Source organism: Haliotis rufescens, unplaced genomic scaffold (genome assembly GCF_023055435.1).
Source record: "Haliotis rufescens isolate VD_foot unplaced genomic scaffold, xgHalRufe1.0.p SCAF_23, whole genome shotgun sequence".
NCBI classification, from domain to species: domain Eukaryota; kingdom Metazoa; phylum Mollusca; class Gastropoda; order Lepetellida; family Haliotidae; genus Haliotis; species Haliotis rufescens.
Genome location: NW_025963924.1, coordinates 6,783,949 through 6,799,394, shown reverse-complemented (window position 1 = coordinate 6,799,394; position 15,446 = coordinate 6,783,949). Strand labels below are relative to the sequence as shown.

General features: G+C 40.8%; 2 protein-coding genes across 3 annotated transcripts; one reads left to right on the top strand and one right to left on the bottom strand.

Moving 5' to 3' along the window:
• Positions 1-1,290: 1,290 nt before the first annotated feature.
• Positions 1,291-7,966, top strand: LOC124146509 (universal stress protein PHOS34-like). 2 transcript variants are annotated; one of them, XM_046516826.2, is made up of 4 exons: positions 1,293-1,447; positions 4,604-4,690; positions 6,664-6,755; positions 7,213-7,965. In XM_046516826.2, exons 1-4 carry the CDS (start codon positions 1,378-1,380, stop codon positions 7,405-7,407), a joined length of 444 nt encoding a protein of 147 aa, XP_046372782.2. In that variant the 5' UTR covers positions 1,293-1,377; the 3' UTR covers positions 7,408-7,965. The 2 variants fall into 2 exon arrangements, with proteins under 2 accessions (XP_048257557.1, XP_046372782.2); XM_048401600.1 differs by lacking the exon at positions 4,604-4,690 and having other exon boundaries at positions 1,291-1,447; positions 7,213-7,966.
• Positions 7,967-13,906: 5,940 nt separating this feature from the next.
• Positions 13,907-15,313, bottom strand: LOC125383500. Its single transcript, XM_048401823.1, has 2 exons — positions 15,310-15,313; positions 13,907-14,907 (listed from the first exon to the last, which is right to left on the bottom strand). Exons 1-2 carry the CDS (start codon positions 15,311-15,313, stop codon positions 13,907-13,909), a joined length of 1,005 nt encoding a protein of 334 aa, XP_048257780.1.
• Positions 15,314-15,446: the final 133 nt, after the last annotated feature.

Here is a 15,446-nt window from a genome sequence, read left to right as displayed (position 1 = left end):
AAAATAAAGCGCTGAACATAAGCTATCCAACGGTGTCATTAAAGATTTACAAAAAGCTATGGACAATTATTGAGGACGCAAATATGACCATAGATACAGTATAAATCTGAGTGTATATAAGTTCCCTTAATGTTTGAAAAACAAGTCACAAAATATTTCAACACATGAATAAGGTAGCGAACATATAGGAGAAAACAAAAATCAAGTCAATACATGGTAAGAGTATGCCATTAAATCACAAGATCGCAAAATATGAGCGTCACTAATTCTCTAACTTAGAATGCAATGACACTGTACAACGACAACCGAGTGAGTGAGTGAGTTGGGTTAAACGCCGCTTTTGACAGTATTCCAGTTATATCACGGCGTGTCAGCTTAATTTCGGAGGAAAGCCCGAAGTGATGGAGGTGTCAGACGTTTACCACTTTGGTGAAACCCACGAGCACAGGTATGGTGCTGACAAACCTGGAAACATAATCGAGGCGAACCCACAATCATAGGTTTCTGGCGTGCCCAAGGGACGCAACTCTGCACAGCGAATCGCGGCGCCTCAGACGACTGAGCCACCCGTGCCCCCTCCGCTCGGCTTCGGAAACAGAACCATTAAAGCGGGTAAGCGGTGCGGTCACTAGACCGACACGTTTTACGACTCGGTGACAATAGATACAAACAACTCCATTTAAATTGAAAAGGAGCCCCAGTGAGATGGGAGATTCCTGAGCCCTAAAATCTAGACTTGCTTCATTTAGGGCTATACCATAACAGTAAGGCTGGGCGAAAGAGAAAAAAATACGGTTCAGGGACTGTGAGACAGACCAGCTCATGTTAAAAAATACCTGTTGTTTTGGCCCAAGAGATAAGATAAAAAACCTGCTTTGCAGTTGGCCAGCACTGCGCAATGCTCCGTCAAGCGTGACACCAGCTTAACAAGTGAACCATAGACTCGTGGCCATGCTTACTTTACATAACTCCTTGCCAATGTCCTACTAACCATTCAACATGAAGAAATGCATACATGTACACAAGTACGTACTAAACTAGACAAAGAAACGAAGCCATAGAATACCTTCGTTTGGAGACATGCGCTGTCACATGCGTCTTGTAGTTGTATAAGACAACATATATTAAATACGTTAGACTGTTGTTATAATTATGAAATTAAAATAAAATCAGAATTGCAGTGATTTTTTCATGTTACACTTCATAAATGCAACTGCAATATTTACAAAGAGGTGCCCACGTCTTAACCCGAGTGTGAGCATGCGCAGTTGGCTACAATAACCCCTTCTGACCTCATCACTTAAACTGACTCCCGCGACAGTCAGGTGTTGAACAGCAACGAAGGGACATTCTTGACAGCACGCTCAATAATCTACAATGGCAGGCGGAGAAACTAAAGTCCTGGTTGCCGTTGATCCCAGTGACTTGAGCGAACGCGCTTTCAGATGTAAGTATGCAACATTGCTACAGTTGCACCCGTGGTGCATAAGTAATTAGTGAGAAGCACTTTTCGTATGTCAGTATCAAAACACCTCCCTGTAAATAATGCATGCTGTTTCATTCATCATTATCATTGGTTGTTATTAATTAATAATGAACTAAGGATCCGCGGCCGCTTCATACCAAAATACTTTTTGTTACCGTGCCTGGTGCTCGCACGGGCACGAAGGGGTTAAATTAACAAGGACTTCTCGGCTGGGAGTCAGTATGCTGTGTCTGGGTGTGATATTCATGTTAAACTGCGGCATGGTATCACAATCCGGACCAGAACAAGCAGTCACAAACCCACGTGCATTGTCATCGCTATGTAAGTGCAATGATATATAAGTGGCCCGAGAAGATCCGGGCTATAATAGGTCTTCAGCAACTCATGCTTGTCGTAAAAGGCGACTAGGTTGATGTCATCGTATGCCATTTGCGTAGATGGATGCTCATATCAATCACTGGATTGTCTGGTCCAGGCTCGATTATTTACAGACCACAGTCATATATAGCTGGAATATTGCTGAGTGCGGCGTTAAACAACAAACAAACAAACAAACAGCCATAAGGGTCACATTTGTATGAATGTTTGTTCCACCAACACATGATATCTAACAAACAAATATAAGGTGACATACTACGAGGTGAGGTGAAATGGGGTTTAACCCATGCTTGTCGCAAGAGGCGACTAACGGGATCGGGTGGTCAGGCCCACTGACTTGGTTGATGCATGGATCGATGTTTATGTCAATCACTGGATTGTTTGGTTCAGACTCGATTATTTACAGACCGCCGTCGTGTAGCTGGAATAGTGCTGAATGCGGCGTTAAACAACAAACAAACAAACAAATAAACAAAACTCTTTGAAACAAGTGTATCACCTTTTAGGAAATATGAGTTAAAATGTCCGCGAATTACTGTGGTTATTGTGGAGAGAATACGAACCGAAAAAAAATATTTATTTCAGTCATTTCGTTGACAAATTTAAACCTGTTCGTAGCATGTTTAAATTTGTTTCTAAATGCTTGCTGTGTTTTCTACTCGTCATAGGACTTCCACAGTCAGCGATATTCAAACCACCTTAAAAGGCTGTACCGGGGCACTATATTCTGTAATAGTGTTTCATATTTACACATTTCCTTTGTCATGATATTCAAAGACGCTTGTTCAGATTTGAAACGCTCGCACCAGTTTCGCTCCTACCTGCTCCAGAGAATGTGGTGTCGGTAACTTCTGTCGTGTACATAACGACTCTCTGTAGGTCGCCTTCAGATCCGTGTACAGGTAACAATGTATATTCAGGCCCTGTAAAATATGCCATATTGTTACTTTGTGTTGAAGACTGTCGCCCATGTATGTCGATGTACGTCGTATAGAAACAGGTGTGTGGTTATAGAGACATGTATGGTAACTGTCGATTACCACTGTTCGAAATACCTGCCTGCCCGACCGTCCGAGACGGGTTGATTTCAACTCGGGCTGCCAGATTTTCAAATCCCCCTGCCCGACGGTCGGGTTATATTTCATATGTAAAAATAGTCTAAATATTTCCATATGATAAGCATTATTTACATGATGTATTCTAGGATATTAAATACAAATCTGACCTAAAAAGTGTTTGCTATTTCATTTCTTGCATTACTTCATGTTCAATGAATTCGATTTAAAGTTTTAATTTAATTATCCTGAGAAACATATGATTATAGTGGGCGGGCAGGTTTTGGTCAGGGCTGGCAAGTATTTCAGCTAGCCAGTCCTGTGGTCTGGCTGAAAATTTTGGGAGTTTCATACCCTGCGATTACACGTTCCTAATGTTTGTTTGTTTGTTTGTTTGTTTGTTTGTTGATCCCTGGTGCTTGGTTTGAAAATACCTTAACTACACCCGTTGTTCACATAACTGTTACAAACGTCCATGACAGCGCTTCTTTGAGACAACTGGGTGTCGACCCGTGAAGATCCGGAGAAGAATAGCTCTTTAGAAACCCATGCTTGCCGTAAAAGGCGACTATGCTTGTTGTTAGAGGCGACTAACGGGATCAGGTGGTCAGGCTTGGTTGATGCATGTCATCTATCACAATTGGGTGGATCGATGCTCATGATGTCAATCACTAAAATATTACTGAGTGCGGCGTTAAACCACATAGAAAACAAACCAACCTAGTGTCAAGGGTGTTTTTGAGTGATCGAAAACCGGACCATCTACAATAAACGAATCTCTTTGAAGTTAAAATTTAATTTCTGTGAAAGAGAATGGATCATTGCATAATTAACAAAAGAATACTAGAGATATCATCTCAGTAGTATTGAACAAAATATAACTTTTATCAAAGATACAGAAATCAGATATGCTTGTCTGAATGCTTCCCTCTCTCGTATGACCCGTGAAGATCCGGGGTAGAATAGGTCTTCAGCAACCCATACTTGACGTAAAAGGCGACTATGCTTGTTGTAAAAGACGACTAACGGGATCGGGTGGTCAGGCTCGCTGACTTCGTTGATGCATGTCATCTATCCCAATTGCGTGGATCGATGCTCATGATATCTATCACTGGACTGTCTGGTCCAGACTCGATTATTTACAGACCGCCGTCATATAGCTGGAATATTGCTGAGTACAGGGCGTTAAACAACAAACCAACCAACAAACCCTCATTCGTATCGAGAATTTAGAAGCATGACGCCGATTGGCCGATTTGAAAGCTCACCTGACGCGACCTCCATTGAGGTGGCATCGTATCGGAGTAAAATATCTTATTTTAAAGAGAGTGAGTGAGTGATCTTGCATTCGTTCCATTCTACGATGTGCATGTGTCATTCTATGTTGTGTATGTATATAAACTTGATTGACTGTAATGTTTTCTTGGTTTGGTTTGTTGTTTAACGCTGCACTAAGCAATATTCCAGCTATATGACGGCGGTCTGTAAACAATCGACTAGTGACAAGGTCATTGATCCCAATTGCGTGGATCGATGCTCATGAAATCAATCACTGGATTGTCTGGTCCAGACTCGATTATTTACAGATCGCCGTCGAATAGCTGGGATATTGCTGAGTGCGGCGTTAAACATCAAACAAACAAACAAGAACCTTGTTCATGTGCACATTTTTATGTGATAACAGGGTACCTCGCCAGATTCAATCAGCCACTCCACAAGGTGAAAATCTGTCACGTGCCGGAATACTGGGGGGACGACGATCGTATGATGAGTGAGTACTACCACCCCCACCAGTCACAGAGTACTTGTTGGGTATGGGGGTTTCTCCTAAACTTCATGCTCAAGACGATCCCAGGCAATATATATATTCCTGATGTCGTTCCAAAATTGTGTCGGACTTACCTTCCTCAGCTCAACGTTAACCCCGCCCCCCTCACTTTTGAGAGTGTCCGAGTAGTCTTTGGGAAGAAACGTTAGGGTATGTGTTTTTTCTACAGGATTTAAAAAAAAAAATATTCATTGGTTGTCACGTCTATCGAATATTCTCGAACGTCTGAGTCAGATGATCATCCTTTGAATACTACCCTCGTGCTGAGGCAATACTACCCTCGTGATGAGTGAACACTTCCCCAGTGACGAGTGATTCTTACCCACGTGGTGGAGATACAGGTGGTAAGATACTAAATCCGTACGTCACACGTGTGTCGTACAAGGGTGACCTTGTTTTATTCGTTTTGATTGGATAACCGCAAACTCTGTCACACCGGGACTCCTTTTTTTATTCATAAAAAAATCGCGAGACGTCATTAATTTTGCAACTACAAGGCAGAGCTGAAGCAATCTCATGTGAGCGAGAGATATTAACAAACACTTTATTGAACTAAACAAGATAGTCACACGCATCAAATTCGGTTTGCATCCTATATAAGTTATGCATTGAGCTTCCACAGACATTATATAATCGAGCTATATCCTTTTTCAATGTACGACTACCGTTCAATAGATCGGGGGTCCCAACGAGCGTGACGCACCCGACTACTTTCGCAACTTCCTTTTTGATTTAATGTAAAAGGATAAGCGTGGTGAAATGTAGTCAGTTTAAACTATCTGGACAGATATCTAGACTTACTTGGGATGATCCGGTTGTGCCATCAGTGTCCTCTTCGAGGCGTATTTTGTGGCACTGTTTCGGGAGTTGTTTGTTCACAACCAGATCACTCAAAATGAACATTTCCGATACAAATCATTCGAAAACTCTGTAGAAGTGTGGCTGATTTCTGATTATGTGGCCCAAAATATCCCAAAGGTGAACAATAACATTCCCTATCTCTAACGTAAAACGCTGAGTAGATCACGGTTGTCTTTTCTTATTCCGGTGGTGACCTTGCCCTTCGTTCGAAGCTGTCACTGACATGCAAGCAGACTTGAGCGTGTTGATTTTCACGTCTTCAGTAAAGGGTGGTACAGTAAACATGAATGTCTTTGGCGAAAACTCTGATTTCACTCTTCCAAAATGGCACGGACATGATATAAATTCAGCTGATAGATCAAGGAAACCGAATTTTTTCGAATGCACAGACGGGACCCCGGCAGTGCGAGTGACTGACTGTTGGTCCGATATTCAAAGCGCGGCGCTAATGTGACTTTTCAGATTTTCTTATAGGTGTCCTGCGTACTAACAACATGGCGCTTGAATTCTCATAAGCTGAAGAAATTCTTCCAAAAGGATCTTAGGCGTCGGCGCTGTTATGTTTGCAAACACAACTGCAGGCGCATGTTGTTAATGCGTATGCATAGAAATGTCAACAATGCTCATATTTGGGCATATATCTATATTCATGCGCAACCAGAGTTTGCAACCGGTTTCAGTTTGGTCTGTCAACGAACAAAAGTTGTTATGTATTTACACTTACATGCATATTTAACGTGGGTTATTAATAAAATACCACGCTCATTCTCGTTAGATACCATTTTTACGAAACTCATGAACTTTCCATGGTATCTGACCGAGCGAAAGTCCACTCGTTTCGTAAAAATGGTATCTAACGAGAATGAGTGTAGTATTCTCTATTTATACTACCCCAGTGACAAGTGAATACTCCCCCAGTGACGAGGTGATACTACCCTCATTACATTTCAATACCCAGGAATGCAGCCCTGTACGATATTTAAGCGTAAGGCATGATAAGACCACCCTGTTCACCCCGATATACCCTGTAACTTACTTCTTGTTCTTTGTCACAGGCCCTGCACGGCGCCAGGAACTTGTTGACAAGACCAGTGCCTCTACGAAGCAGATGAAATTAAAATACGATGCCATTTGTAAGGAATTTGGGGTAAGTGTGTTTGTTTTTTGTTTGTTTACTCGGCAATATTCCAGCGACATGACGGCGGTCTGTAAATAGTCGAGTCTGGACCAGACAGTCCAGTGATTGCCATCATGAGTATCGGTGCACGCAATTGGGACACGATGACATGCATCAACCAACTCAGCGAACCTGATCACCCGATCCCATCAGTCGCCACTTTACGATTATTGTATACGGCCGTCATATAGCTTGAATATTGCTGAGTGCGGCGTTAAACAAAAAACAAACATTAACATTAAACAGGGATGTGAGTAAGGGAGATGGATATGAAGAATATTGGGGGGGGGGGGGGGGGGGGGGGGCTTTCTTTTGCGCGTCAATTAGTTTTTCATTGTTGAAATTCTCGCACACTCTATCGTAAATGGGAGTGGCCGCCATGTTGTTGCAGACCCGTTTTCAGTTTCGCTTTGTTAACTTTTTCCAGATCGAGCATCAGTTCGAGGAGTTGAAAGGCAAGGAAGTGTGGCACGAAATCTGCGTCCACGCCAAGAAGATCAATGCTCACATCATCGTGATGGGCACCCGTGGGATGGGCACCATCAAGCGTACCATTCTCGGCAGCGTGAGCGACGGCGTCCTCCATCACTGCCACATCCCCACCCTCATCTACAAGGAGTGACGTCTCTCACCACTACCTCAACACTCTGCTTGTGTCACTAGGGGGCAGATAGAAAAAAAGCAAAAATGTTGTATGTTTATTTAGACATGTTGTCTTTTGACCGATAAACACACGACAGTTATCGATAGGTTACATAATAACATATGCTCAATGACATAAAGAAAGTTTAGGGTTTTTTTGTCGTGAAGACTGTCCTCAATTCCATAAAAATATCCCCAAACATTCATGATCACTACCTTTGTTGTTTCAGTATATGTTTGAAAAACGAGATTATATATTTTTTGGCTTGAATTTTTTCTACCAATTTCATTTGTTGAACCGTTTGTTATCTAAATTGCTAGGTTGCAATAGTGAATATGGGGTTTAACGGTTATATCAGTATAGCAATGTAGATTATATGCAGAAGTAATGCACCCTTAGGTTTGGTGTAAAATTATTAGCATAATGGCAGTATGCTCGTGAAGATCTGGGTTAGAATTGGTCTTCAGCAACCTATGCTTGTTGAAGGAGACGACTTACGGAATCGCTGACTTTGTTGATGCATGTCATCGTATTCCAGTTGTGTGGACGGTTGTTTATGATGTCAATCACTGGATTGTCTGGTCCACATTCGATTATTTACAGACTGTCGTCACATAGCTAGAATATTGCCGTGTGCGGCGTTAAACAACGAACAGACAAATTGACAGATTAACAAAACAACAACAAAATCTTATTATGCAACAATTGTGATGGTATTTCGTGCATAATATGTGACATCCAAAGGCTTCGCTGTTTGTAATGTGCTGTGTATCAAAGAACAAACCTGTATTACTGTTCTGTTTTAATATTTCACTGGATCTCATTTTCATCAAAATATGCCAATCGACTTCCAGTTCATGTATTCGTTGGCCAATGAAATTCTTTACAACAGATACCCTGGCAATAAATAGTTTTAGCAATGATACTGACATCTTATCTATTCTACCAACATGGGGATTCCAGGTTAGAGTGAGTGAGTGAGTTTGATTTTACGCCGCTTTTAGCAATATTCCAGCAATATCACGGCTCGGGACACCAGAAATGGGCTTCACACATTGTACCAATGTAGGGAATCGAACCCGGGTCTTCGGCGTGGCGAGCGAACGCTGTAACCACCAGGCTACCCGACCGCTCCTCCAGGTTAGAAGAGGTGTCCACAGCCTATGCTGGTTATACGGGGCGACTTAATGGATCGGGTGGTCAGACTCGAGGACTTGGTTGCGTGTCCTCGTACTCGGACGGCGTGGCTCGTTGTTCACAGTGTTGAACACTGGATAGTCTGGTCCACACTCGATTATTTACAGGCCTCCGTCACTTAGCTGAAATATCACAGTGCAGCTTTAAACAACAAACATAATTGTCTGTTCTATCCGTGGAGATGCATGTCTCAGCCGGTGTCATCACTGATCTTCAGTGGCCCCGTCTATCACTGGTTTTCAGTTGTCCATTCATTTAATTTTCAACTCTATTTCGCCCTTCGCGCCACATCGGATCTGTTTTGGCGGATAATCAAAACTTGATATTCTCTTGCATTGACGAAATATATTAAATGATTAGCTGATAGATTATTTATCAATATTCAAGTCATATTACGTCTGGGGGTACCAAGTATGGGCTTCATACATTGTACGACCCGTGAAGATTCGGGTTAGAATAGGTCTCCAGCAACCCATGCTTGCCGTAAAAGACGACTGTGTGTGTCGTAAGAGGAGACTAACGGGATCGGGTGGTCAGGCTCGCTGAGTTGGTTGATGCATTTCATCATATCCCATTTGCGTGGATCGATGCTCGTCATATCAAACTCAGGATTATCTGGTCCAGCCTCGAGAATTTACACACCGCCATGATATAGCTATGATGAGTGCGGCGTTAAACAAGAAACAAACAAATTGAATCAAAACATGAAGCAACTGAAAGAAAGGTCGGCTTTAGTGATTGCTATCACGGGGCTGTTATAATATTTCCTGTTATTTTTCCGATACATTTTATTTGGGGTTTTTTGCCGCACTCAGCAATAATCCACCTATATGACGGAGGTCTGTAAATAATCGAGTCTGGACCAGACAATCCTGTGGTTGATATCATGAGCATCGCTACACATAGGTACAGACAAAACTATACATTCGTGCAGTCCGCGACGCTTTGGAACAGACGTTAATGGTTTGCTCTCTGTGTTTCATCTGGGGGTCTAGCATCAGACCCTAGGACCTACTTGAAATATTTGTATTTCAATAGGCAGCTGCCCATGTATGAGTATAATTTATTATCCTCCGCCTCGAAGTGGAAGGGGAATATAGGAATGAGTGCTGTCCCGCCCGTCCTTCTGTCCGTCCGTCACGTTTCGTTTCCGGAGCAGAACTAAAAAAACAGTTACCTAAACCAAACTTGTCACATAGATAGGTCTAGTGTTGAAAATTCGAGTTTCCATGGCAACGACTTTGACTTGTTTCCGGAGCACATCTTGAAAACCGTACGAATTTTCTTGCCTTGCACACAACCGGACATCCTATTAGCAGGGGATATAAGTATTTCATGCTTGTTAATTTAGAAAATGTATCAAGTCTTCTAAAAGTTGCATAAAAGCTCTTACAAGTGACTTGAAATGGTTTTGTGTCGGAATCGGTTGTAAATTGGACATATCAGCTGTCGCATTTTAAGAAGAAAACACCTTTTCTCTCTCGGTCAGTGCTGTCGCGGAAGTATGTCCGGATTAACAGACCGCAAAACATGTCGTAATTGACAGCGAAATTTCATTGATTTCATTCATATTACTGTTATATGACAGATTGATCAATAACTGAATTTTGCTATTGGATGCAGCTCTTTCATTTCTTTCGAAATTACTTTTCATTTTGGGTGTATTTCATGTGTTATTTACGGTGGCCCATAAGGGACATGGAGTCCGTTTTTCAATATTTTGATATTTCACTTACTGTTATCGTAACCTTTTGCAAATGAACACAACTTGTAAATACAAATATGTGATAAATCATGTATAAAGAAGATATTGAATCGCTGAAAAGTGAATTGAAAATGTCAAAAACTAAAATGAAAATGTCAAAAACAAAAACGAAAAGGTCAAAAACTAAAATGAAAATGTCAAAAACTAAAATGAAAATGTCAAAAACTAAAGCGAAAATGTCAAAAACTAAAATGAAAATACAGAAAACTATTTCCGCCGCGGTGATAACTATTTAGACCGTGTTGGAAATGTTTCTATTATATATAGAATAGAATCATTTCAATTAGAACGAGGAAAACAAGGATTTAAATTATTACTATTGCCTTGATAATAATCCATTACATGATATTACTTAATACTATATCTGTCCTTAACATTTTTTAATATGAAGGACTGGACCGTGGTCCAGTGGAAAAAGCATCTGTCTGGAGAGCAGAAGGTCGGTGGTTCGATCCCCGGGCTCATGTCTCACCAAAAGACGTTAAAAGATGGTACTTGTTTTCGGCATGGTATCCTAGTGGGCTACCATTATATAATCGGCATTAGTAATTCCTATAACGATTCCCGTTGACAATTGGCCACTGGCCTTTACAAAAATATTCCAGATGAATAAATCAACTCGTCAACTTTAACGTAGATGTGCAGTGGACAAACAATACAATTTTACATATTAGCCGTAAACAGAATATTTTGTTGTGACAACGATAGTCTTGTGACAGTTACTACGTTTCAATCAAAATATCGATTTGTAATTGTGAATAACCATTAACATTGTTGCGTTACTGTACAGCTATTACACGACAGCATTGATTGATAACCCCCAGTCAAATTGATGATACTTCGCACAAAAGACACGATCGTTATGTTTTCCAATGTTTCCTGCTCGGAATATTATAGTTGACAGTTGATATGACGTTTGATTCCATCAACTTCAGGACACGATGCCATGCTTCGTTGTTTCTCTCACTGTGTTTATGTGGTTACACGTTTACCGTGTGCGCTGGTGGATACGTGAATCAGTGGAATAAAAAATTATGTTATTTCCATGTAGGATTTATTCTTACTTAAATACATACAATCAGTTATATTTAATTTTACAAAGATGTTTCAGAACAGGGAGGGGAAAAGTCACATACAAACTTCATACCAAAAAAATCCTTCAAGTGGACAGAGCGTGTGTTTTGTGCATGAAAAACATTTTGGACAGTTCGAAGCTTCATAAACTGTAAAAACATGTCAGACAGCTTTGACTACCATACCTAACTCATTCTTATGATATGTGTGTGACCATTACAGAAATAAGTCCCAGTAAATGCTGAACTAAATAGTCCATTGAGGAGTCAATGGGGAAAATAGAGTGAACTTTCCTTTCTAGAAGTATCGGGGACACGGGTGGCCCAGTCGTCCAAGGCGCGCAGTTGCGTCACTTGGGCAGGCCAGAAACCTATAAATGTGGGATCGAATCCCGGTTCGGCCCGATTATGTTTCTAGGTTTGTCAGCACCATACCCGTGCTCGTGGGTTTCACCGAAGTGGGAAACGTCTGAGACCTGCATCAGTTCGGGCTTTTCTCCCATATTAAGCTGACTGGATATCACTGGAATACTGTTAAAAGCGGCGTTAAATCCAACTCACTCACTCACTTCTAGGAGTACCATGGAGTCTTTATAAACATGCACTTTTTCCGCTAAGGGTGTGAGGTTAACTAGAACCTACTTCGTTATTTCAAATGGTAGCTTTCATCTTTTACGAGCCACACTCGCTCTCCACAGTTGGGCATTGGACCTCAGACGTACCAGAACCTTATAATCATGCGTGGAAACATGCCCCGGTTACGCTTATTGGTTTGTCAGTACAAATGCTATACTGTCTCCCTCACGGGACAACAGCTGTGATACTGACTGAAATACCGTTAGCCATTATTATAATTTACATTCTGTATAACCTCACACACACTGGTTTCATTGTGTTTATTGATTTATGACTACAACAGGATTGGGGAATAGAATCATGTCCGATGCCTTTCCCAACTTCGACTTGTACCACATATATTATTTATATTATTTTTTAGGTGGGCAATTGACTTTCATGTGTTCGTGACGGGTGCCACAAGTGGGTCAGGATACGCTCACCTTTCGCAAACATCTGTTATCTTTCATAGTTATACTGTAAACTACGGTTATAACGAACACGCTTATAACGAACTGACGGATATAACGAACTTACTTTTGTGGTCCAGACTATTTGCTGTAGTTATGCTATATAAATGCTTATAACGGACTACGGTTATAACGAACTAACGAACTAAAATTAGTAGTCCCTTTGAGTTCGTTATAACCGTTCTTTACTGTACATAAACACTTTGCTTATGATATAATCCAAATCGTACAATGGACAATGCTATTAGCTCAGATTATTTATAATCAAGGAATGGATTTCATTGCTTTTGTTAAAGCACACTCATGTGTAAATCACATTCTGTACCCTTGAAAATATAATTATCAGAGTTCCTGATATTGCACATTACCATTTAACCTATTATCTGGAACAACAAATATAACATATGCGTCCCTACATATACTGGCATAGATCATGCCTCATAAATCAAACACTCCGTTATAGTCTCTCCGCGCCACCTCTATCTATGACATCTTTAGTTAATAGCCGATTTCATTTTGAATTTACAACAAATGACAACTTTATGTTAGGTTATGGAGAAAAAAATAAAATAAACCAATTACGCTGATAGTAGAGTTCACAACGAACGTCACATACAACATACCATATCACATGTCTCCTTCTCCTTTGTGTGTAGTATATTAGATACATTGCAAAATCACATAGCAAGTAATAATAACACCGATGGGGCAGGATAAGTTCACCTTTTCGCGAACACCTGGTATCATTGAAAGTGATTCATAAACACTTGCTCATGATATAGTCGAAATCGTACAATCGACTCTGCCTTATGCAGTTATTTCTATTGGATATAAAAAGGGTTTTGTCGCTTAATTATTATCATTAATTATATTTGTATTGATTAGGATGTTACAACATATATATATATATATATTTTCGGAGTGGTTGAGCGAGTATTGTTTAACGCCGCATGAACAAGCATCTAGCTATTCGCGTCGATTGTACCCTTAGATTTTGGCTCTCATTTAACCGAGCAAAGTGAAAATGGGCGTCCCGTTATCTTTCAGGTTGTTCTCTTTATTGGTGAAAGTCACACACCTAAATCCTATTTACTTCCCTAAAGTGTGTAATGTTTGCATATAAATTTAGTAACATAGTAATGATATTTGACAACAGCTTGATGTCATGGAATGTGTATCCTCGTGTTTTACTATGACGTGTGTGAGAGCGTGTGTGCATGTATTTTTGTGTGTGTGATGTGCTCGTGTGATATATTCTCCAATAATCCACCACGTACAATCCCATTTCTACACTTCACCCCCATTCTGCCTACAGCTCACTCTGCGTCATTTTTATAGTAGTCAAATAATACCACACTTCATAATGATCCTGTAGTGATTCCGCATTCTGTATAACAGATGAATCCTGTAGTGATCCTGCACTCTGCATTACAGATGAATCCTGTAGTGATCCTGCACTCTGTATTACAGAAGAATCCTGTAGTGATCCCGCACTCTGTATTACAGAAGAATCCTGTAGTGATCCTGCACTCTGTATTACAGATGAATCCTGTAGTGATCCCGCACTCTGTATTACAGAAGAATCCTGTAGTGATCCCGCACTCTGTATTACAGAAAAATCCTGTAGTGATCCCGTACTCTGTATTACAGAAGAATCCTGTAGTGATCCCGCACTCTGTATTACAGATGAATCCTGTAGTGATCCCGCACTCTGTATTACAGAAGAATCCTGTAGTGATCCCGCACTCTGTATTACAGATGAATCCTGTAGTGATCCCGTACTCTGTATTACAGAAGAATCCTGTAGTGATCCCGCACTCTGTATTACAGAAGAATCCTGTAGTGATCCCGCACTCTGTATTACAGAAGAATCCTGTAGTGATCCCGTACTCTGTATTACAGAAGAATCCTGTAGTGATCCCGCACTCTGTATTACAGAAGAATCCTGTAGTGAGTCCGTACTCTGTATTACAGATGAATCCTGTAGTGATCCCGCACTCTGTATTACAGAAGAATCCTGTAGTGATCCCGCGCTCTGTATTACAGAAGAATCCTGTAGTGATTCTGCACTTTGTATTACAGAAGAATCCTGTAGTGATCCCGCACTCTGTATTACAGAAGAATCCTGTAGAGATTCTGCACTCTATATTACAGAAGAATCCTGCAGTGATCCCGTACTCTGTATTACAGAAGAATCCTGTAGTGATCCTGTACTCTGTATTAGAGAAGAATCCTGTTGTGATTCCGCACTTTGTATAACAGAAGAATTCCGTAGAGACTCCGCACTCTATATTACAGAAGAATTCTGTAGATATTCCGCACTCTGTATTACAGAAGAATCCTGTAGTGATTCCGCACTCTGTATTACAGAAGAATCCTATAGTGAGTCATGATTTTGTATTACAGAAGAATCCTACAGATCCTATAGGGATTACATGCTCTTGTACTTCTAAAGAACCCTTATCGGGTTACCGTGCGCTTGTTTTGCAGAAGAATCCTAGAGAGATCATGTGCTCTTATATGAGACCAACCATCCGGGTATTGGTACAATCAAATTATTATTCGGTGTAATTATTCTCACATGAAAGAATCCACGTGATGTCCTGCAATCGACCCCGATGTGGTGTGTCACCGCTTATCATCTTCTTACGTTTCAATATTTTCAATTAAATTCAAAATTCTGAAATTGACACACGAAAAGAAAACCGAAAAACCTTGGGGTATTGAACTTACGTAGTTCACTGGTTAATACAGCTCTTACGCATGTATGAAAACAATGCAATTTGATAAAAAGATAGTGTTTATTTATACAGCGGTATCCAGGGTTTCCAGCTTTGTCATGCATCTTGAACTGGGGGAGGTATTTGATCTACTCTCCAGTGCTTATGAATAACAAAG

Coding starts and splice junctions, on each gene's coding strand:
- LOC124146509 (XM_046516826.2), top strand. CDS start 1,378: ATGGCAGGCGGAGAAACTAAAGTCCTGGTTGCCGTTGATCCCAGTGAC. Junction 1,448..4,603: donor GAGCGAACGCGCTTTCAGAT/GTAAGTATGCAA, acceptor ATGTGATAACAG/GGTACCTCGCCAGATTCAAT. Junction 4,691..6,663: donor GGACGACGATCGTATGATGA/GTGAGTACTACC, acceptor TCTTTGTCACAG/GCCCTGCACGGCGCCAGGAA.